Genomic DNA, 25,443 nt, shown 5'->3' on the forward strand with positions numbered 1-25,443 from the left:
TTTAAATTAACAATAAATACAGTTTATTAACTTATTAAATATTATTTAAAGTCACTTAGGTTTAAGGCTTAAATAGTTTAAAAAGGATAAAAAAATATTAACAAAAGAGCTTTAAGTTTAGCGTCACAATAATAAATAACGAAGCTTTTGAAAATAATTTATGACAAGCGTTACCGACAAAATATAGATGAATACTATTTACATTTAAGTATTAACTATTGACGTCAATATGAAAAATGTAATTTGTAGTTGATTTTTATTTACATTTATAGTTATTTACTGCTTTCTTTTATTTACAAAATGTTATAGACAGTAAATAGCTTTAGAATTATTGCAATTACGGCCGGTTTACGATTTATCACAATATTTTTAAGGACTATATCTAGTCTATGAGTGTTTCAAGCTTACATTTCTGTCTATAGAAATTATAATTAGGTACATATCCTAGAATATTATGAAATTTAAAAATTAACACCAATACTTTTTTAAATATCTTTTGTTATGCAATCTCATAAGTTATTTTTATTCCAAATTCAACTGATTCATATGACACACGTCAGTATTTCTGGCCAGTAACTACATTTGGTTATTAATAATGATTATTACAATCTGTCCACTTAAAAATATGCTTTTTTGGTGGTAACATTAATGAAGTAGGCATCGTAATCTAAGCCTTAAAATTCTCTGTATCATCAACAAACATTCTCGACACAAACACTTCACTACCACTGGCGTTTTTAATCTCATTTCACACATGACACATGTAACTATCGCTATGATAGTGTTGTCGCATGTGATATCCAGTCCACCGTATGTGCGACTCGATGATAGATCCCGGGCTGGCCGCGGCTAGCACACGAGTAGCCCGCGGACACCACGCCGATGAGGTACCAGCGCCCAGTCCTCTCCAGCATCAAAGGCCCACCACTATCGCCTTGACAGCTGTCTTTCCCCCCGCCCCGGTAGCCCGCGCACAGCATCTCAGGGTATATCACTACATTGATACCTGGAATACAGTTATAAAAACAAATGAAGGTTAACGCACTAAGGTAAAGCGCTCGTGGTCCGGCTTGTTTCACGAAGATCCCGGAACCCTCCGTTATGACACTAGAGGCCTGTCGCCAAGGGGTTTTAGAGATTTAAACCCCACATAACCCAGTATTCCGCCAGAAGGCATCTTTTAAGGATATCTTTTAAGATCCACCCCCCCTTGAAACCAAAAAAAAGCAGAGCGGTGGAAAGAACGTTTTTTTGTGTAATGTAATAAGCATTAAACATAATTATTTTTAAAAATATTACGTTGTAATCTGTCTTGTAATGCTAAACAGGATTTAATTTTCACTAATTTTTTAAGGCCAATTAAATCAGCTGTTACGAAAGTTAGTTCCAATTTAAATTGGTCTTTAACAAGAATTTACCCTTTTATTATTTTACTCGTAATAACAAAAGTAATTATTTACCATTAGCTCGATGCCACCGTTCGCATACTCTATTATCTAGAACTGGCACGTCGACTGCCTGCAGGGTGCGTGGGCGCAGCCGCGAGCCAGGGCTCAGTGCGCCCCAGCCTGCCGCCCAGCCGTACTGCCCCAGGAAGTCTGACCCTCGCTCCGGCAAGCAGATTGGCGCTGGAAATGTTTACCAATAAAAATTTTAGACTGTATTATTTAAAATATGATCTTAAAATCAAACGTCAGGGGATACTGGTCATTATATAATGCAAGGTATCACAGTAAGGCCTTTCTTGCCTAAACATTAGAACAGCACAATATTGTGATTGTAAGTGGTTGTTCAAACAATACCTATATTAAATTGTCGTATTATTCCGTCTCAATGTTCTGCCATCGTACTGCCATGAGCTCATAGATCAGACAGGGGTAAGTTAGTAGATTTTTGGTAATAATAAATTATGAAATAACTGACCTATGTGAGGCATGTAATGCACGTTACGATCGAGCGTCAGAACAGCGACGTCAAATCGATCGGCTTGAGGCGTGAACTTGAATAGGGGATGCACTTTGATCGTTCGTACTCCGAACGTGTACGCTGGTAGAGGCTCCGCCGCGGAGTTGATGACGTAGTCTCCAAGGGTCACTCTGACGTGACGCGGCTGCGCGCGCGCAACGCAGTGGCCAGCGGTCACGACATGGCGACGAGAGATCAACGAGCCCCCACATCTGGAATTTAGGTAAACAAATTCTTAACATACTAATATTTCCCACTGAGGTAGTGATATTTAAGATACAATTTAAATTATCACGCACTTTTTATCATTTTTAATTTAAGGTTTAAATAGGATGGTATAAAAATGTGAACTTTTTTGTCTATAATTTGTAGTTCAACGTACTGCTGACAGTCGCGTCAAATTATTTCAACATAATAAAAACTAACAGAACAATGTTATACTCTTACAGAACAATAGTATAAATTAAAATAAGGCTCGATTTCGCCATACTAGTTATATAAAAGCAATTAAGTAATTTCTCATTGCGTACACCGTGTAATTGTATACTTGTCAACATTCTTTTTTTGACGCTTTTATAAATATTGCGTTAAAAGTACAAAACCTGTTATCCTTTTATTTAAAGTTTAAAATTAATACGATAAATAAGCAGTAAAAGATGAAGATATCGCATTTAATTTAGAACCTATACATTTTTATACTTACCTTGTTAAATTCTGTGTCAAACCCTGTTTGAAATAAAGAATAAATAAGCCTAGTTAATTATTGACTAGTTTTGTTTCACCTATATCCCTTCACCCAACATTACCATATTATTAAAACTTTACAGCTAAATAAAACACATTATTAAATTTCAGAATTAAACCCTATAGCATGCTCTATAGTAGTAAATAATAAAATAATAATACGAAGAGGAATGTGCGAAAAAGGTTCGTGTTTACTTCTTAGGACCAGTTATACGCTAGCTAAATTTTGGTAAATACATAATAGCTTGCGTAAGCTTTAAAAGAAAAAGCATTCCAAGTAACAAAAGATTTAAGGTCAAATTAGCAGAATATTCTACATTCGATAAAAAGCCAAAACCAAAGGAATTTTACATAAAATACAAATTATACAGGGTTTTGTTTTAGCGTATAGCCATGTCTACTCTATGTCAAGGGTTTTCTACCTAATTCATGCATCTCTTTCGCACATTTACCTCTCTATCCAACACTGCTTCCAACCAATAAGCTCGAATATCGACATGAGCATGTTGCATCTGGAAAATTAATTTATTAATAACAATTAGTTTAGTTAAATATTAGTCACAAATATGAAATGCGTCAATACATGTATGTATGTAAAATATGGAGTTTTTATATGTGTATTTATTAGTATAAAATGTTACGGCTATTATGTTAACTTTTAGTATGTTATAAGCAGTAAGAAAATCAAACAAATTCCTATTTTACTTTTATAGTTCGAATAACTGTACGAGAAAATATACTTATCTATTTGCAAAATGTACTTCGAATAAGCACCATAATGATTTTAATTAAAACTTAGTTTATATTGTGTAAGATAAAAATTATGAGTACCTGAAACTTTTTGAACTTGAAATCTTTTACCCTATTTGTGTTGTCAGAAAAAAAATATGGATACATTGCATGTTAAATGTTATACAATTCTGAAAATATAATTTAGACTTATTTGTACTTTACGTATCGATTGAAAAAATTAATCTTAGTTACTTCTTACAAATATTATAAATGCGGAAGTTTAGATGGATGGATGTTTGTTAAAGTATGTAATCCAAACGACTGAACGGATTTCGATAAAATTTGATATATGTATGTAGATGTAGAGGATAGTCTGGAACAACACATAGGTTACTCACTTTTGATTTTTTAACTGTACACGGACGGAGTCCCGGGCTAAAGTTAGTATTTTATAATTTTAAATACCATAACCACAGTATTAACTAAAATTGATGCTTCTACAGGCTTTTGTTTATGTGTTTGTATAATAAGTATAGTAACATCTAACAAACTACAGACTTAACCCTTGCAATGCCTCACCGTTTCAAAATAACGAACTAATTTAAGTTGCGTGTTTTGTTGTAAAATATACATCAAAATGACACTATCTATAGATCTGCTCCGTAAACCGCCTACATAGTAAACCAGGCATGAACTTATTACAAGATTGCATTAAACCAGAGAATTTACAGTAACAACATATATTACAAAATAAGTGCGGAAAAACTCTCGTTAAGGTAATGCATTTTACAACTATTTCCCAGGACATGTTTCAACATTTCAACAGTCCTCTGGGTTTCCATCAAAATTGAAAAACACTTATGACAATGTGTTCAAAAGATGGCACATAAACTTATAAATACCTATTCACTCTACTCTTTATCACAGACTATAAAAGTTTCAGGCACTAACAATGTTAATATTTTACGTGCTATCTAAATACAAGAAGCTCGTGAACTTAATGTAAAGGTCAAAGTAACCTGGACGATCCGATACGTATGTACGCCTGCCAGGGGAACGTGCCGAAGCCAGCGTCATCTCCGCCAACAATCCTTCGCTGAGCTGTCTGCTTGTTCACCGCTATACCACAACCTGGAAATAACAAAATTGAATCTTATTACTACTGCTTTAAGATACCTTTTTAAATGTTTGAGTGATTGACTGGCAATAGCTTCTGAGCTAAACGACGAAACGTTTACGTTTACCGTATTCTCTGGAGTACGGTAAACGTAAACGTTTCACTTCATACCTTCAAAATCTTTTTTCTCTTGTGGAATGTCCTGACGAGGGTTGAACAATTTTGGTAATTTCCTCAACCAAGTTAGTAGTTTATTTTCAGCGGCAGTTTTTGTATAGAGAAATATTATTAGACATATTGTCCACTTCATTATGAAATTCGAAAATACAAATTGTTTCTTTTCACTTTTAATTTCTGTTTGTTACTTTTTATGATTTTTTTTGCGATTTACTTATTTTTCATTACTATGTTTCAAAATAAACACACTTAAATTAGATACTTTTTAGTGTTAACGGAAATTAAATAGAATCTAAATATAGCGTCACTAAACTTAAACACATATCTTACTAATTTAAATTAGCAATCATTAAAGCGGCATTAAAACATTAAAGCGTGTATTTTGCAAACGAACTGGCAGTGTGTAGTAATAACCATATACTCTCAAGTTGTGTAAATTCACATTATTGCCAAAACTTTCAAAGCATTAAAGTTGAACTTGCGACATATTCGCGAAAAGTAAGAGATTTTTATACTTTACCCCTATATTACACTAAATACTTCAAGATCGTTATAATTAAATACAAAAAGATGTAGATTATAACAAATAGCTTATATTGTTCTAATTTTTAAGTGAATTATAATAAGGTAAAAAAATTACCTCTTATAAGATCAATTATTAACAAACTCTGTGTAAGAACACATGGTAAAAACATCCTATTTTATAGTAACATAAAGTATTATATAAGATGTTATAGAAGAAATCGATTTATTAGTAATTTTATCGTAAAGTATTGAATAACATATTATAGAAGGAATCGGTTAGTTAATATTTTCATAGACATTAGGAACGTAAAAACACAACTGCACTCAATAATAATTACATGCAAACCAAGATACTTAATCTATACTATTATAAAAAGGAAAACTTTGTTTGTTTGATTGTAATGAATGGGGTCAAAAAATACTGGGCCGATTAAAAAAAAATTACACCATTAAAAAGCTACGTTATCAGTGAGTAATATAGACCACATTTTTATTATTCTTTAATATCACGCAGACAAAGTCGCGGGCGAAAGCTAATAATCTATACAGCAATTTAATTTTAAAATTAGTTTTAGTACACTTCTCTAATTTATGGAGTAACTCTCTCTCTCTCTACAAATTTATACTCAATTCACAATATTTTATAACAGCACATATTATTATTAGAGGTCAAACGAACACTGCACTAGAAATCCGTCCGATTCAAAGCATAATTCGATACTGACTAAACTTTTTCGTAAAGTTACCAAAACATGATATAAGTCGTTTTACGCAATTAAATTGGAGCGCGCTTATCTTATGCACATAAGAACACGAATATTTCCTGATACAATTACGAAAGAACTAATGAAATGCGAAAAAACAGATGTTGCTGTAAAAATAAAACACTACAACATTGTCTAGTAAGTCAAATATGCAAATTCTTTCAACTTTAAAAAAAATTGCTCTACCTTGAAACCAAAATATTTCACAACGACGATATAATTTTTTTAAATTGGTCCAAAGTGAAAATACGTTAAAATTCATATACGCCTATATCTACACTTGATATTATAGATTTAAAGAGAAAGGTATAGTATTTTTGTACGTATTGAAATAACTCAAAAACTACTGGGCCGATTATAAAAATTCTTTCACCAATAAAATTTACGTTATCACACAGGATTTTTCACATGTTTTTTTAATTACACGAGGACGAAGTCGTCATGAACAGCTACTTTTATATACAAATAGTAAATTGTAACTACTACAAAGCTAACACATAATTACATAGAACAAACGCCAATTTAAATTGGTACCATTTCCGTACATAACGTAACAAATGGCTTACATCGTTCTTAAATATCAAAACAATGCTGCATAAAATAGAATAAAACAGATGACTCAAAATAGTCTGAGAGAAAAATCTTTGTTTTTAATCTTCCATAGACAAGGGATCTAAATAAAAATTCTCATCGTTATTTTAACTAACAAACCGGAAACATAACATTACATTAACCCAGATAGTTATTGCAAAACTAGATTTAACAATAGACCGAATAAGACAATTTTTATATCATAAGATGGGAAAAGAGCAGCGACCTAAATTAGACGAAAAAACGAAAGGACCGCTCCCATAGTCATCTGAAACTGCAAACGCGTTGTGTACCTTTAATCTACACATAAGGGTACATACAGAAACATGATATTTACTCTTCCTATGCATTAGCTCTCCCATCGATTCGGTTCCTCATGATTCTTTTCTTTTAAGGACCTAAAATTAGGCTTCCGACACGAAAAGTGCAAAATTTCAAAATGTTTTCATAGTATGAGAAAATTTTAATGTCAAGTAACATTTTTTTGATGTTCGTTCGTCAATTGGCGATGAAAACTGCACGTAAATGCTACTGAATGTTACTTCAAATAGATTTTCAACACATTTTTTCAGCTAAGTGAAAGTCCACCTTAAGGGGCGTTATGATTTATATCTTTTTATGAGAGTGATAGCCTACGTTCGTAAGATTGTAGATAAACTGACTAACGACTCGTAAACTTGCGTCGACATAATGGAAAAAGATAATCTAAGCAATTGTTAGATTTACAATTGCAAGCAATAAAAAGACATGAAACAATTTACTACTTTTTTTTTAATTAATGGTAAAATACTTTTGCTTGCCGTAGTTATACAGTAGCGCCATTATAAACAGTTTACGTGATAATGTCAGTTCCTTATTTATTGCATTACGTAAAGAGTACGCGAGATGATCCAAGTGCATGTTGTGTTAACTTGAACTTTCACGTCGCGCGGCATGCGGCTGCAAATTGCTCGAGTGACGTTCATGAATTCGGGTCAAATGTCGATATCGATAAACTTTATTGTCGAAATTCGTTTAACATTTTCTTACAAGAGCATCATCAACTTGCCATTATCCCTACGGAGGGTCGGCACAGTACGTACTACTCTTCCATAAATATCTATCAGCCACCATAACTAAATCCACTCAATTCTTAAGTATATCCTCTTTCACATATTCCATCCATACTTTCTTCAGTCTTCCTACCTTTGTAGCCATGCACATTCAATCTTAATACGTAATATTGTTACAACAAATACACGTATTCATTAATTTATACTCGTTCATAGCTATTGTTATCATATTACAATAAAAAAATGTATAGATTTACAAAAATAAAACAACAGTAACCAATGGTCAATTTGTTGATGGCTATAACCCTCGGAAAATGATAAAATTTAGCGTTAAACTTGATCGTTACAGAAGGAAAATAACGTCGTGCAAAGCCATATACTATCAAATTAAAAGATCTAACAGGCAATTACAGTTACAATAACTAGTTATATATCGATAACCAGAAACAGGAAGGCCTCTCACTAGTTGCACTGAAGTGACAAGGAAGACATTCATTTTCCTATATACGGGACCGAGTCTCAAACAGCATGTGGTTAATGGACAGCTCGTTACGTGCACTTGAGAAAGTGTTTGGATGCTGTTCCGACAGTCATAAAGTGATAAAATTAAATTCGACATACACGTATCAAATTACTAACCTATCTTCTATTAGATTTTATTTATACATTTTAAAGGACAATAACAGGGCTAATATTCGAGGGTAAAGTTAGAGCATATTGTATGATCGAATCCATAATTTACTGTGTAAACTTGAACCGCCAATAGCCTTATGGTAAGGGGTACGGTTTACCGATCCCATGATCGAGGTATTGAGCTAGCTAGCACAAGTCTATAGCTTAGTTGATGGTACAAGAGTATTGTTAGATTACCAAATATCTGCTAATATAAAAAGTGTTTCCTAACCGACTTAATCTTATTTGGATTAGTTAAAGACATAATCTATTTACTTTAAAAATAATAAATGCAGTAAATAACTTAAAGTATGCTAATTTATTATTATAATTTTAGTTAATATAAACATTGTGAAATACACCGGATAGAATCACGGGCAACATATGTCCTTCCTTCTTTCCTTAACACAGTTTAATATGAAATTATAAGCCACTAAACAAATGAAGGATCACTAGGTATGAATCGATATAGTAGCTGGAGACAAATAAACATGGAGAAATTATAAAAAAAAAAGGAAAACAAAACACAAACCGCTGTAGAGTTATTTTTACAGAGGACCTATTAACAGGAGTTAAGCTAGAACTCGTGTAACAGCTACGACACTTAGAAAACTATAACTTACTTCTATTCTAGCATCAAAAGGACAGTTGCTTAAGAAATGTTACGTTATATGGCAAGGATCCAATTGTTTCTACAGAAAATTAAGTTTGAATTACAATGGAAAATCTGAATTTCAACGTTCTTGTTTTACATAAATACAGTTTATGCTTTGAATAAAGCATTAGAAAAAGGAGTTTAATAAGTAATTTATAAGAAAAAAAATTAAAAGGGACAGCTACACCATGATAGTATCGTTAAAGTGTTAATAAATAATTGAACTCTAATTTATACAAAAACAATATTTCAATTAATATGCAAATGAATAAAACATATGCAAACTACAATAAGCACTCGTAATTATAATAGTATATAACTACGTTTTTTGCAATAGAGTTTTTGCAACTTTAATGGAGACTCTCATATGATATTGTGTTCACCTTTGTTTCAAAGTTTCACCGTAGCGGGAGACGGTGATCAACGGATGAGCGTACTACGCAACGCGTAATCTTGGGACGTTGCGCAAACGTCGCCGTCCATAATTTCACGGTAGCTTGGCATCGGTTACAATGCTAACTTGCTTATACCTTCTGATCGCCTCTCGGAGACATGCGTGGCCGGAGGAGCGACAAATCGACTTTTAGTTACACTCTATACCATCAATCGATGTCACAATAACTCAAAATGACAGCTGTTTGTTTACGTTTTCACACAGAATATATGTGATGTTATAACGTTAATGATGTCTACTTTTATGCAAACATATCTCATTAATAGTTTCCAATGTGACAAACAATTAATTAAAAAAAACTACTGAAGTAGATAATTTAAATCTAAAAATATCACTTTTAAAAAATACAAGTGTTTTTGCTACAAAAAAACTGCGTCAAATTAAGATTTAAGTTATTACAATTTAGATAAATAAAAAGGGTTTGAATCTAAAACGATAGAAACCCTTAATTTAAAAGAAATAAGACGAATAAATACCATACAAAACTGCAAAACAATGTAGAATTAATGAAATAGTTTCAAGGCGATTTTAAAATCCTATTTTATCGAAGATGTAACACGCACATAAAAACGTGTACAATATAACTGATAAGATGCATAAAATTGAATTCATTGGCGGTTTGCGCAAGCGCACATCCGTGAACCGCTTTCACTTGAGGATCAAGAAGGGTAGGAGGGATTAAGTCTTCGTTTCCATCACAAAACCGCAATGCAATTATGCAATAGATCAGTAATGTAACATGATAAATTCATGCATCTTTCATTCTATATGTAACACGTTTTGTAATAAAGGTAACACCTTATAAATCAAAATGCTTAAATAATTTGCCCTTCCTATCTACATAAATAATAGACGAAAGCTGTGTAGATCTATATCGTTTTACAAACTCGAAAACAAACTGAAATTCAAAAATTATCTTTGAATAACAGTAGCTTACGTGTAACAAATGTTACGTTACTTAAAAAAGTGGTGTAAAAATTAAAAACAATACCTAGAAAAAGTTACTAAATAAACTTATTTTACTTGTAAACTGTTGAAAAAGGGAAGTTTATTTAAGGTGTTTACATGCAACTTACGTAAGATATATTTACACAACTGAGTCATAACTTTTGTCAAAATACAAAGGTATTAAACACTTGAAATGTAATTTAACGATTACAAACTTTTTATGCAAATAAAAATTATAATTAAACATTTTTAACTGACTATAATTAAGTGTAACGAATCCGAATTAAAAAAATAGAACAAGTGCAAGGTCATACAATAATTATTCTCAAGGACACTAAAAATCCATTCGGAATATATAAATAATGAACGGCAACACGACCTAGTTCGCTTGCATTAGAATTCAGTAGAGCTAGCTTCCTATTCTGACATCGGTTACACAATATGTGCAACGACACACGTAAGGATCAATATTTGAAGTTTATGTAAACCTGGTACTTGGAGAATATTGCAACAGACTTTACAAGAAAATTTTACAATGCGTAAACTGTTTTTATGTGACTTTTTATCTCATATGAATCTTACTCATATTATAAATGCGAAAGGATAGATGGATGGATGGGTGTTTGTTAGAGAGTGTAGCCTAAACTGCTGAACGAATCTCAATGAAATTTGCCATACTTAGATGTAGTATATATTCTGGAAGAACACATATGTTATTTAGTTATGGTTTTTTTAATTCCACACGGACGGAGTCGTGGGCAAAAGCTAGTGTTATAATAATTTATACCCTAAAACCTAGCCTTGATATAACTTGATGCCTCACTCTAAGTCGTTAAGTGATCTCCTTTAGTGTAGATTTAGTACAATAAACTTATAGCTTGAGTCTGAATACTGAAACGATAATTAAATATGTAACAACGTTTAAATGATTAGACCTTTTATTGTATTAAAAATTTAACGCGGATTAAATTGTTAGTGACGCTTTAGAAATTGGCCGTCAATCTGCCTTAGTCACCTATGTCTTTTTTTTATAACATAAGGTGGAAAACGAGCAAGCGGCCACCTGAATCCACCGAAATGGAAAGCGAGCGCTGCCCATAGACATTTGTAATTGCAGATGCGTTGCCTACCCTTAATTGACGGAGGAGACGCACATAAAGAGGACATTTACCCTTCCTATCCGCCGTCAAATCTACTTTTCCTTCCCATCCTTTCTCTTAAGAAAAGGGTGGAAAGGGAAAGGGACTAAAATTATGCCTCCGGCACCACACTCATCAGATAAAAAGCGGAATTGCGTCCACTTCACGCCTGTTTTCTGTGTGGTCGTGGTATTACACCGGGCAAGCCGGCCAATTCGTGCGAAGATGTTAAAGCGGGCTCTACCACTGTAAAGTAGTAGTGAATGATCTAAATACCAAGAGGGGAACAGTGGTAAAGCCCGCTTTAACATCTTCGCACGAATAGGTCGGTTCGCCCGGTGTAATAAAAGTGGATTTGATGGTGGGAGAGACGCATAGGAAGGGAAAATGTCCTCTTTATTTGCGTCTCCTCCTCCGTCAATTAAGGGTAGGCAACGCATCTGTAGTTGCGGATGTTTATGGGCAGCGGTCGCTTTCCATTTCGGTGGATTTAGGTGGCCGCTTGCTCGTTTGCCACCTTACGAGTATACTATAAAAAAAGGGTTCATTTAAAAGATGAACATGCTGGTTTAAAAAAGGTTGTCAGATCACGTTTTTAATTCTTTAAAGAAGGTTAAGAAAGCGTGTAATATCAATAGCAGCCTGTTTATTGGCACCAATTATTTTGATACGGCAACTATTACACAACACGTAATTTAGGACGTCCGCATTCGGAGTCGCTGTACGAACAGATCGACACAGTGAGCTATGTTTATGTACGTGTTCCGACTTACGACCACTCTTGAGTAACGTAGCCGTGATAATGTATTATGTCATTTTATGAGAGAAAGTTGGTCGACTGAGTACCACTTTTGTTTGGCCAACTTTTGGCTCCAATTGTCATCCGCGCATACCGGTTGGTTATACCAATATTTGCTTATACGAGATCAGTGGGTTATAGCATGGCGCCTAATGTTAAGTAATACACCATGTACAAAGAGGGCTTCGAGTAATTGGCCTCCGCCTTTCTGTACTGTTACTCCGAAAAGTGTTTAGTGTTAAACTCTCACCGCCTTACCTAATACTAATGAATCACTACTTATAAAATAAACAGAAATTTCAGAAACCCAGCATAAGTTCAAAAACGTTTGTTTCGAATTTTGGTAACCTTAATAATAAATAAGTCTAACGATTACCAAATAAAGCATAATACTAAATTATTTATTGCAAAAAAAATGTAAGGAAGAAAACGGAAAAAGCGACCAACGAAAGTTTGTAACTCTATGTTTTAAAGTAGGAATCAAAGTCTCCGCATTAACTACCCACAACATTGGTATAATAATAATGAACAACTAAGGCAATTTAGAAAATAAAAACGATCATTAGTTGAATCGTAAATAACCATTTCACGCCGACTTTTAGACATAAAAATAGTTAAACATTGTTCGTAACGATTTAAAAAAATATAAACCGAAACTTTTATGTCCGTAATTTTCTCATTACCACAAAACAAGATTAGTCGTGTAGAACAATGGTACAAGCGAAAGCGATAATTTGGATCATTGAAAACACATAAAATTTAGCTGTGGGTTTTTGTGGGCGAATATGAGAAAGTTAATGTTCGGAATATAAAAAACACAATTATACCTATGCTGGGAGTTTTGTTTATTTACTATTCGGGTAGTGAATATTTTTTTTATTTATTTCTAAGCGAATAACGAAATAAACATGTTTGGGTGCGTAACAGTATGTAGTAACAAATATGTAACTCGCCTTATATACAAAGTGTGTTGCATCGAAATCTGTAATTGTTGACTAGTCATGCATGTCTCTATGTGTTTACGGAAAAGTCGATGATATTACTTTTCATATACAATAACATTTCTTTTAGAAAACTTATAACTAATTTCATATAAACGTTTACTTTGTACTACCTCTTTGAAGGTTACTATGAAGCGAAACCTCCATCATTAATATCATTTGAAATTTTTGTCATTATAATATTTCGCTCCTGCTTATAAATTAGGCCATACAAAAATAAGCAGTACCAATCGCGTTCGCTGACGCGTGGTTTCCGCCACTTCCTGAAAGTGGCCTTTCACCGTTTACTTACGCGTTTAGAAACAAATTTTATAATTTTATGCAGATTCTTTGTCGGAACTATAATATGCTTTTGTAATCCAGTGGTCTAGAGGTACTTAGCGGATTAATAATTTAAATTTATTCGTATTTAAAAGATTTCTCGAAACATTTATGATTATTTTTTATTTATGACTTAAGTAAGTAATTAAAGAGACAGTCAAATTAGTGCCTCTGTACCGAAGCATTCGGTATTGTATTGATTTAGATCGTACGCACGTCTGAAACTAAACTATCGTACAACTGTTAAGTCCCGCTTTGATTCCTATTACCTTATATGGAGATGCGCACTACTCGATTTTTAGTTGTGCAACTAAACAGTTGAATTGGCTGCAAAACAATTGACAAACACACAATATTTGTGCGATATTTTAGTCAAAAGTGTAAGCCCGCTCTTATGAATCACGATTTTTTTAATGTATTTCGTAGTCGTATAGTCTACTGTTTCTTATAATTTCTAATGAAGGCTAAATTTTTACACAAAGTTTGTTAACTATTATGTTACTTTCAATACAAGGGTATTCGTGTTATAAACAAAAGTTACAAAAAAAATGTGCAAAAAAGTTACATCTTCGAAAACTTGCTTGAGCGATCAAAATATTGCATAAAGTGTTATCCGATACCGGAATTGTAAGGTTTAAATTTATTTATAGAAAGTGGAGCAATTACAGTCGCGTGAAAGTTACGTAAGGGAGTCCCTTATGATGTCATATTAAATTGTTTATTTTACGTTGATATCCAGGTGATGGTATGATATCTTTCATTCATTTAGTATACTCGTATATCACATACCTAATTTTTAAGCTTTGCTAATATCACGTGTATTGGCCACGGGATAACACTCTATAATTGATTAAACATTTGAAAAGCATATCATAGAGTACACATTTCTTTACTATCTCTTTTTTGTTTTAAGAATACTTCAAACATTACTTTATAATGGTTTTAGTCACTAATATACCAGCAAATGCTGATGTTAGCCGTTTGGGCAATTGGCCTAACACTCCTTCGGTCTAATGGGTTTATACGCCGATTTTGAATCATGACATGAAAATGCCGTGTGCTTCTAAATCTTCAATGTTATTTGTAACTAGCTGCAGCTCGCGACTTCATCCGCTTGAAATAAAAAGATAATAAAAAATGAAGCCTATGTTACTCACTTCACTCATAACGTAGCTTTTAAACGGTGAAAGAATTTTTGAAATTGCTCCAGCGGTTTTTGAGTTATTTCAATATATACAAAAATACAAATCTTTCCTCTTTATAACATTAGTATAGATTTATATTTTTATTGAAAGTATTGCACTCTCTTCTCGCAAACTTTTGCACAATCGTAAGTCTCCAGTTTATTCTCCGTGTCGATGTGACATGTAATTTGATACGCGCTGTATTTCGCCCGCTTTCTATGTGATCGATGAACGTAATGCATCAGTACTCAAGAAAATTATATTTCGATTTATGATATATACTTTGCTTTGAAAGCGATCTTCAGAGAAAGGGTTAAATCTATACTATATGTACTAGTATAACAAAGCGTAAACACAAGCTATTCTGTGGCGTAGGATGTCAGCCATCACAGCATATTTTTAAATAATTCCTTCTTTAGTAATAAACCTCGCACTTGACACGCTTTATTTTATATATTTCCACGCGATTAAACTTAGGGGTAAATAAATTGGCAAGAAACCTTCATATGCGAAAAGAATCATAAACCACAAGCTGCCAACATTACGGAAGCCAGGTCATTATAGTACTAACGGTAATTGTTACATTTGCAATTGAGAATTTGACAAATTTAAAAAATAAAATAAAGTCCTTGTATCTTCATGCGGATGAAGCCGCACGGGTGCAGGTAGTTTTAGAATAAAATGGAATGGTAGAACATTTAAGTCTACTGGAAGATAACTCCTTTGTAACAATGTAGGATGAACTATGAATTACAAAGTCTAATTAGTAAAATTATTATAGCATTTTTCTAATAGCGAATTATATCATACGTAAGAATCATAATTTAATTCATTAAATTTAGTATGGATGGATGTTAATATATATTTTCAATTTTATTCTATGATCAACGAAATTTAGCGAAGATCTAAATCATAATAGGGAAGAACACCACTTAGTTACTAAGTTTCTTTTTAATTCCTCGGGAACATAATCGCGAGCAAAAGCTAGTTATACCGTATTTTTGTTACAAAAGAAAACCTTAAAGATGAAATGAATCATGATATTTTAGCAATATCCGTTTCGCGAAACATTTAACTATACTCATATTTGTTAACTTACACAATAGTGTTTAACTATCCGTTTTTGGAAAAACCATCATGCAACGCATTAACTATATTAACCCTTTACAATAATTGCGTCTTTACTGTCAACGTTATAGAGTCCTTTTTACACTGACCAATTTATAATGAATTCCTCTTATCCATGTATAGTCGGCCAGTTATTAGGAAAGTCTTTCGATATCTAGAACGACTGTAGGTTTCGTATTGGATTAAGAAATTGTGAATCATTGATCCTTATGTTAACACATATTAAGTTACTAACTTATGCCAGCAACTTTATCAGCGAGTAGCTTTAAAAATCTAGTAATATATAACCTATGTTACTACTAATGTAGCTTTCTATTGGCAAAAGAATTTTTGAAACCAGTCCTGTAGTTTTAGAATTTATTTATTATAAAGATAAAAACATATCTTTCCTTTTCCTAATAAAATTAAAGGCGTAGATACTGTGAATATAGAATTGTTTTGTTCCGTGCTTCTTATTGAATTTTTTACATTCGCATTTTTGATTCACATTACGTCAAATAAAAAAAATGTTAAGTTTACAAAAATGCTTATTAAAAAATATAGCGTTGTAAAAATTATTGATCTTGCGTTTTTTTATAAAAAGTTAGTTTAATATAGCACAAATTTGAAACAGACATAGATTACAAGACGTATTTAATATAATACTATATCATGAAAAAATTAAAATCGTGATGATATCGTAAACACGCGTGACTAACCTAAAAGATAAAAATAATCAGTCGTTTAAACGCTGCGTAATTTGTCATAACTACTTGAAGTGATAATGAGAATTGTCATTTGTAGGTGATTGTACTTATTTTCCAGCACAACTGTACCTCTCAGCTGTTTGTTACGTAAACTGACTTTCACCGTCCGGCGCCGGCGCATGACGATCAATTTAGCCTCAAACGTATGGGCACGGGGCCATTTTGTGCATATATGTACATGATAATGCGAATGTGCAGGTGAGATGTCAACAGATTGTTTTTTAAATGATATCACTCGTTTTTAGGTCGTGTTAAACATGTTACGACCATTTTTATTAATAATTTCGCTAATTTACACTCTTTACACGTATTTTTATATATTGCTTTTATAGTAGGAAAAAAGTATTTTAGTAACAATTATGTAATAAACACTTACCTTAAGTACATGTAGTTACAAAAAGCATTAAAAATAGTTGTTAATGAATTAGTAGTATATGTACAATAAATGTATTTTAAAAGATGTGAGGAAGCAAGACATAGTTAGAGAGCGGAATGGAAATATTTTGGATAGATACATAATATTTTATAGACATTGACAAACCTGCTTACAGTCGTTGCTAAAAGAATTGTAATAAAAAATCTTGAACAAACTATCTATGTCTTGCCGAATGACCACATCTGAGCTCAGTTAGTGACAATTTGATGTTAGTGTCAATGTATTACAGGCCGCCTGTCACACCGAAACGAATCAGCTACACAATAATATAATGTAATAAACAAAAAAATCTCATAAAACATTTTACATCCAGCGATAACACATTAATTTGACATCAATTTAATCTCATGCCGATTGTTTTTATGCGTGCAAAATGTTATAGTGTGACAGCGCGGCAACCAACATTGATCCATAACCAGCTTGTGTTCACTTACTTTCATCATTTATAACGGGACCATAGCTCAATCCCTCGTTCGACGCATAATCTAAGCTGTTCGAGTCTTGAACACCCAAGATACCGGCTTTCGAATTTCTATGGCAGCATCCTTTAAGCAAACCTCCACAAGAACCATCCAATAAACCACCAACCATCCAACAGTACATAAAGAATTCACATGTACCACCTTGGAAGCATTTTTTATCATCTTGTCTATCTAAAGTTGATTCAACAATGTCTGGTTTTATTGCTTGCTGGGTGGAAGCGCTCGGTTGTGCGGTACTGTCTAACAGACGACCTTTTCTTAAACTATTTGTACTCTCCTTTGTACTATCTGTCATTTCTTTTAAAATCTCACTAATTCTCATCATCTGAGCATCTGATATAGGTTTGAACTTTGGTAACACAGCCTCTGTTTCATTCGGATACACGAATATGTCGTGTCTTTTTAAATATTGTACATTTTTCGTTACTCCCGTCTGAATAAACATCGGTTTCTCGAGTTTCAATGGTGTCCCGATCTTTTTTATTCTAAATTCATTTCTCTTTTCGTCGTTTCGAGCTCGATGTGGGTCATTGGCATCTGTTCGGAATTAAAAAAATATATAAATAAATATGATTTGTACAATGCACAGTAAATAAGAGATTAGTGAGCAATATAAAGCAAAATATCACAAAGAACATGCAATTTTTTACAAATATTTATATTCTTATTTAATTATCACTATTTTTTTTATGTAATATAAGGTGGCAAACGAGCACGTGGCCACCGGAATCCACCGAAATGGAAAGCGACCGCTGCCCATAAACATCCGCAATTGCAGATGCGTTGCCCACCCTTAATTGACGGAGGAAGAGACTCACATAAAGAGGACATTTCCCATTTCAATGTGTCTCCTCCACCGTCAAATCCACTTTTCTTACCCATTCTTTCCTCTTAAGAAGAGGGTGGAAAAGAAAAGGTACTAAAAATGGGCCTCCGGCACTACACTCATCAGGCGAAACGCGGAATTGCTCCCACTTCACGCCTGTTTTCTGTGTGGTCGTGGTATTACACCGGGCAAGCCGACCCATTCGTGCGAAGATGTTAAAACGGGCACTACAATTGACGGGTTTGACAGTGGAGGAGACGCATAAGAAGGGAAAAAATGTCCTCTCTGTGTGCGTCTTCTCCGTCCATTAAGGATAGTCAATGCATCTGCAATTGCGGATGTCTATGGGCAGTGGTCGCTTGGCCAATTTAGGGGATTCATCTTTGCCACGTTTTTTAAAATAAAAAAATGTAACTACAGCCTTAAATCATTTTATAGTCAAAAGTATATTAACAAAATATTCGATGTAAGATATCTCTTACAATAATGTGCTAACGGGTGCGATGGATTACGGAGTTTACACCGGGAACTGACTTGATACCTAATGTTTTGATAAGCGACGTTATTTCCGTATTAAAGACAACTTTCACGAACATACTATTTCCCTTCCGTTTCATTTAATAATGTTCACAAAACGACGTGACTGTTATTACTACAAATTTAACCACTTCAAGTGTGTAATTTACTAAATGTATATCTTACTAACTGTCGCCGGCGACTCCGGCTACGTCGACATAAGAATTCTACATTCATGTTGATGACATAAATTTTGTAATACTTATTTTCTCTATTTCCGATAATCCTAAACTATTTTAAGAAGAATAATAAGAACGACGTGTACACAAAAGCTCTATAAATTGTAACATTTTTTCTATAACCAATGAACGTCTTATTTTGTCGATGGTAAAAACGAAGAGTACAAAAACAAAAAGTGTCAGCCACGATGTCGTAATCGTCAAAGATGCGTCGAGTTAAACGGCTTGTGCAACCGACCAATATTTTTCTCGACACTGACTCGAAACGTAGCGTTGCCAAAAAAGTCTATATCATAAATTATTTATATTTAAATGTCGCAGAAACAAGTTTAAAATTGGCGTTAAAATTGTGAAATTGATGCTCTTGTATAGTTGTATATTTTGTTAGTGACAAACAATAGCTATTTTATTAGTTACGGTAGTATGGCACAAAATAATTAAATACCAGCACAACATGTAACATTTTAAGCGAAGTACCCTTAAAAATACCATAAGATTCAGTTTCTCAAAATATTTTTTAATTCCTTGTTAATTACTGTTTTAATTCAATATATAATAATGCAGTTTTAATAATACCTTAACTTATAAAAATTACAGTCGCATTATGTACAAACACTCATGAGGAAAAATTATTAAAGCAAGGTATACTAATCTGTTAACGGTACTTGTCTCACTTTCACGATTTCCTGCACATTACAAACCATGTCGTAATACTTTACCATTATAAGTATTATAAAATTATAATGATTTGTTTCCGGAGCATTGAAATTAGTATAGTTTTATTGTTTCTATTGCCAAAAACATGTACAAATTTATAGTATATTTTTTTTCTATATTTTTTTCAAATTAAGACTTGAACTTTAGGCAGAGGATTTCGAGGTTATATTAATACAGTAAAAAATAATGAAATAAAAATGTGCAATACCGAAATAATCCACTTTTAAACTGACATAGTCTATAATCGGTTACCAAAGGTCCTCTTTAGTGCATTTGAATAATATGTCAAATGTAAACAATACAATAAAGTTTTTATAATTTCACGCAGATGAAGCCGCACGGGAACAGCTAGTATATAAATGTAATACAAAACGCTCAGAATGCGTTTCTTATAGTTTTCATAATACGTTTTTCACTTTTCTTTCCAGCAAAACTTGTTTTCTTAGGAATTTCCTGGTTAGAAAAGATATAACGTGAATCAAAGTAATGTCATTGACACACTGTTGTTAGAGTGAGACAGATTGTGTATTATGTTGTAAATAAAAGAGATAACTGATTGTTCACATGTTCTACGGCACGCCATTTCGCGTGGCAGTGAAATTTACTTTTTATAGAATATTTCCTGAAAACTGGATGGCGGTACGAAATGTGTTTTAAGATAACAGTAAACTATTGTACTATAATGTATAAATATAGTAATTTCTATAAAACAAAAAGTTTTAAAATCTATTTAAACATTTATTTCCACGGAGGAAAACTTAACTTGTATGTATTGGATTCGCTTAAAACAACTTGCATATTTTTAAAAAGAAATCACGAATAACAGTAATCTATATCTATGTATATTCTATACTAATGTTTTAAAGAGGAAAGATTTGTATTTGTGGATTTTTATATGTATTGAAATAACTCAAAAACTACTGGATTTCAAAAATTCTTGCACCATTAGAAAGCTATGTTATCATTGAATAAAATTGGCTATATTTCTATTTTATTTTTTAATTCACGCGGGTGAATTTGCAAGCAACAGCTAGTATACTATATAGTAACTCGTTTTGTTTCATACAAATTTCTACTAGGTGTTATTACTACTACGGCTTATGTTACTAATATCTGAATGACGTTTAAACTTGTTCCATTTTAAAATGTGAAGTTAAATGGTTCCTATTTTGACGTTCAAAAACCGGATTTATCCAAATTCATGGTCACCGAACTCTGCCTATGCAGTTTAACGGGACTCACGGAATATTAACAAACAGGGTTGCGCAACAAAAGACAACTTTTATGGACTTTTTTACAGTTAGTTATGAATAATAAATAGCGTCCATGTATTATATACTAGCTGTTACTCACGACTTCGCCCACGTTAATTAACAAATAAGAAAAAAATATAGGCTATCATCGTATAAGTAACATCTTAATGATAACGTGATTTTTTAATGGTGAAATAATTTTGGAATCTACTCAATTGCAAAAGTCAACTGTTTTTTCAATTTATTGTTCCTCTAAGTTAATAGCGTGATAATATATAGCCTAAAGCGTATGGGTAGGGCTTTTTACTAAAGAAGGGTATATTCAAAAATATACTGTGATAGCTAATATCCTACGAAATAAAGTAGTGTGGGTTTACGCCTTATTATATTAGTACGAGCTGTTGCCCGCGACTTCGTCCGCGTGGTATTAGAAAACATACGAACTATATAAATTACAAAAAGTAACGTATCCCTCGGGAACCGGACATTTCTCTGGGATGAAGCTTATCTCATGTGTACTCCAGACTTTGTTATATATCTGTGCCAAATTTTGAATAAGATATGTTAAATTGTTGCAGAATGATCGAGTGAACATGAAAAAATTAAATTAATGAATCCCACGGGAACCGTAACTATTCGCGGAATAAAAAGTAGCCTATGTGTTCTTCCAGACAATGCTCTAATCCTGTGCCAAATTTCATGGAGATCCGTTCAGCCGTTTAGGCTACAAACGCTAACAAACATCCATCCATCCATCTAAACTTTCGCATTTATAATATTAGTAAGATAGAAGTATAGATATACTTCTAGATTAAATCGACCTAATATTTCTTGACCTTACTATTACAGTAAAAAATGCAGATAACTGACCACCGGAAATGTCAAACAAGTTGCACAACATGAAAATCTTGACATTTCCTACAAAATGTGACATAATGTTATGGATAAGGTATTTCGTAACTACTCTTATGTAACTGGTCAATTAAGACAACGAGGCTTAAACTGACCTCCACATTAACCTTTCTGACATGTCATTTATAGCATTTATGACCTATTTTTGACCTATAGAATACAAAAACATATACCTATGAATATTTCTTGTTCCATTAAAACTATTTTGAATAACTAGAGAAAAACAATTATCTATATTAATATTATAAAGAGGAAAGATTTGTATTTTTGTGTGTGTTGAAATAACTCAAAAACTACTGGGCCGATTTCAAAAATTCTTTCATCATTAGAAAGATAATTTATCTGTGAGTAACATAGGCTATACTTTTTGTTGTTTTTAGATTTCACGCGAGCGAAGTCGCGAGCAACAGCTAGTTTTGAATAAGTTTCATAAAAATTATTAACTTTTAACCCTATTATAGCTAATTACTACTAAATATAAGTACAGAATGCTTTATATTTCGTGTCTTCCGTTTATGTTTATAGTTAATTGTTTTCAACGGGAATAACAATATTTTAGATGTGCGATTTTCTCACACCGATATAAAAACCTAGAATAGAATTATTTTAAAGTTTGCAAATTCACCGGGTCTATGTTTCTTGACTAAAATCTATTTTTTAATACAATGTTTTATCAATATCAACAACTTTGCAATATAATAAGAAACACGATATATTACAGATATAAAAAACAACAACAAGCAATGCTATTTTCTACATCTCGATCGTGAGAATGGACGACACCGGTGAAAAGTTAGGTTTCACTGATCGCTATGACAAAAAGCAGATAACATCTGGGAACTGAGCGAGCATTGTATGCAGCACGAAAGTGTTGTTTGTTTTGATGTGAAAAATATTTATTATTTTAATCCTTTCTAAATTGTAACATTCATTAAAATATTAACGTTCTCAAAGATTTAACTCACAAAAGTGTCTAGATTATTTAATCTTGCCTTATTGTTTTGTCAGGGGCTTTAAACTGCGGCCCGCAGCTTGTTTATATCACCGACTCTACTGTGACACTTATTAATAATGTAATATATATTATTGGAAATAAAATAGTAATGTATGCAGATGAATAATTTCTCTATAGAAATACGTCACGTTACGTATTTACGTGCCTCTACATTTGTTACTACACAGAAATGACGTATTTTTTTTGTTGAATATTGTACATAGATAATTATTCCGCTAGGTCAATATTCGGAACCGATCAAAATCGCCAAAGGAGGCTAACTCGGCCACCATTACGTCAACCATTACATCAGTTCGCCATTTTGACAAGGAAAGCATCTTTGTTAGGTTGCGCAAGAGACGCTCGAAAGCGGGTCTAGAAAGTGTACGATCATGCTAAGTTTCGCTGAAGGTTCTCAAATATAACCTATATAAATGACCTAAAAGGGTAATCGATCTTTTAAACACCTCCCGTTAACTATTTTTTCTACTTTATCCAAACCGTATGAGTTTGACAATCGTATTTGCATTTGAAAAACAGATGAAGAACAGAATGCAAAAAATATAACAATAACTTTAAATTATGAAGCAACATTACCTGCTGTTAACAGCTTATTGATATTCTTAAAAAAATGGCAACATTTTATGAATCAATATTGCAAAGTCGGCAAATCGTGCAGACTGCCTACTTAAAATCGGGAAAAGAATGCACAAGCATATATCATTTTTGATGCCGATTGCAATTGTTAAAAGGAGTCTTATTAAAATTGTAATTAGAAATAGAATTGCTTGTATGTTATACACTCTCGATTTTTATGATCGCGTGATGATATGTAGCGTGTATTCTAATGAAGGGAACAGGCGACGCGTGGTAATTGCGAGTGTCTTAATTATAGTGCTCTGAGCGACCGCTAAGTTTACGAACAATATTTTGATACACTCCTAGCATATACGTACATTTTTAATGTACTTGTACTCTACTAGACCTAATTATGTACCTAATCCCTTATGACATACAACATGTAGATAATGCATACTTATGCTTTACTATAAAAAAGCTTTTTAGGTAAAGGCTGGTTTAGGGTTTACAAAGTATTGGATTAGACATTACTTCGACCTTAAAAACAAATGATTCTATAGTAATATCGTATGTCGTCATATTACATATAAATAAATCTGCAAAGCTTTATTTTTGTAGACTTCCAGTTAAATACAGATAATGTAATGTGAAAAGTGTGGGAATAAATCTTAAATCCTATTCAGAATTTTCTTCAGTTAACTTTTATATGGAACGTGACAAGATTGTATCTCGAGATTATATTTTACCGTGACTCGCTTTAGTAATCGTGCGACTAACAAAGCTTACGTTATCAGATCGAGAAAACTCCCGAGGAAAGCTTTTGAAAGTGCTGTATATATCATTTGTATTGTAACAAAGAATAAATTAAAAAAAAAACAACAATAATAATCAGGAACTACACTTATTGTATTTGTACGTATTTATGTCGGTCGTTAATATTAACTTGCATTTCCACTACTGAAAACATGTACAACTTGATACCATCTCTTTCTTTTTCATTGTAAAAAATAGAGATAAATATATATTTTTGTATGTGATTGTGGATATCCATGGTTTGAATGTAAACTACTGTACATTTTATAGTACTACGAGTATTACATGTACGGTCAGAGATGTTTGTGTCAGCTCAAACAGATTCAAAATTTTTTAACTTACACCTGATTGTTGCAATTTCTGCATTTTCAAGAATTGTTTCTTGGCATTCCTTAGTAACTGTTAACTTAATACGTTTTGTTCACACTTTTATCTCCTCTTTCTCAAGCAAAAGGTAACAATTTCGGTGTTATACCACCGTTAACTTTAAAATTGAATTATATAACGCTTACCTCTCTCCGCGAAAGCATCCGCACTGCCCGTTCCGATGTCCTGCAGGCTCTGTTCCTCCGCACCGATGTCATTGGTGCCGAAGTTTTGTTCACGGAACACAACATTATCGTTCACATTAGGACCTGCGTGTGAGTTTGTTTGCACTGAGTTCACATTGTCTGACGCGTACGGAAACACAACACGGGGACTTCGCGCCTTCCAACCACTATTCGGTCCGTAAAACCCATTCCGCACAGCCGGAGCGAATGTATATGGATCGAAACCATAACCCGGCGCGTAAGGACGACCGAATCGACCCTGATAATACTTAGGAAACACTTGCAAAGCAGGCGCTCGATACCGCGGTACAGGTTCATAGAACCTATCGTTACCTGAAGGAGTTTCTTCTAACATTTTTGTAGAACTAGCACCATCATCGGGCGATGTGAACTCATAATCCGCCGCATCAT

The 25,443-nt window shown here is 33.0% G+C and overlaps 1 protein-coding gene across 1 annotated transcript; it reads right to left on the reverse strand.

Annotated features, from left to right (window-relative positions):
* Positions 1 to 25,437, reverse strand: LOC106101865 (coagulation factor XI). The gene is made up of 6 exons (XM_013281215.1): positions 24,994 to 25,437; positions 17,585 to 18,169; positions 4,461 to 4,572; positions 1,924 to 2,177; positions 1,461 to 1,628; positions 1 to 1,006 (listed from the first exon to the last, which is right to left on the reverse strand). The coding sequence occupies exons 1-6, from the start codon at positions 25,385 to 25,387 to the stop codon at positions 774 to 776; spliced, it is 1,746 nt and encodes a 581-aa protein (XP_013136669.1). The 5' UTR covers positions 25,388 to 25,437; the 3' UTR covers positions 1 to 773.
* Between the last annotated feature and the right edge of the window lie 6 nt (positions 25,438 to 25,443).

Source organism: Papilio polytes, unplaced genomic scaffold, assembly GCF_000836215.1.
Source record: "Papilio polytes unplaced genomic scaffold, Ppol_1.0 DF823935.1, whole genome shotgun sequence".
NCBI classification, from domain to species: Eukaryota; Metazoa; Arthropoda; class Insecta; order Lepidoptera; family Papilionidae; genus Papilio; species Papilio polytes.

Coding starts and splice junctions, on each gene's coding strand:
- LOC106101865 (XM_013281215.1), bottom strand. CDS start 25,387: ATGTTAGAAGAAACTCCTTCAGGTAACGATAGGTTCTATGAACCTGTA. Junction 1,629..1,923: donor GCATTACATGCCTCACATAG/GTCAGTTATTTC, acceptor AAACATTTCCAG/CGCCAATCTGCTTGCCGGAG. Junction 1,007..1,460: donor ACGGTGGCATCGAGCTAATG/GTAAATAATTAC, acceptor ACTGTATTCCAG/GTATCAATGTAGTGATATAC.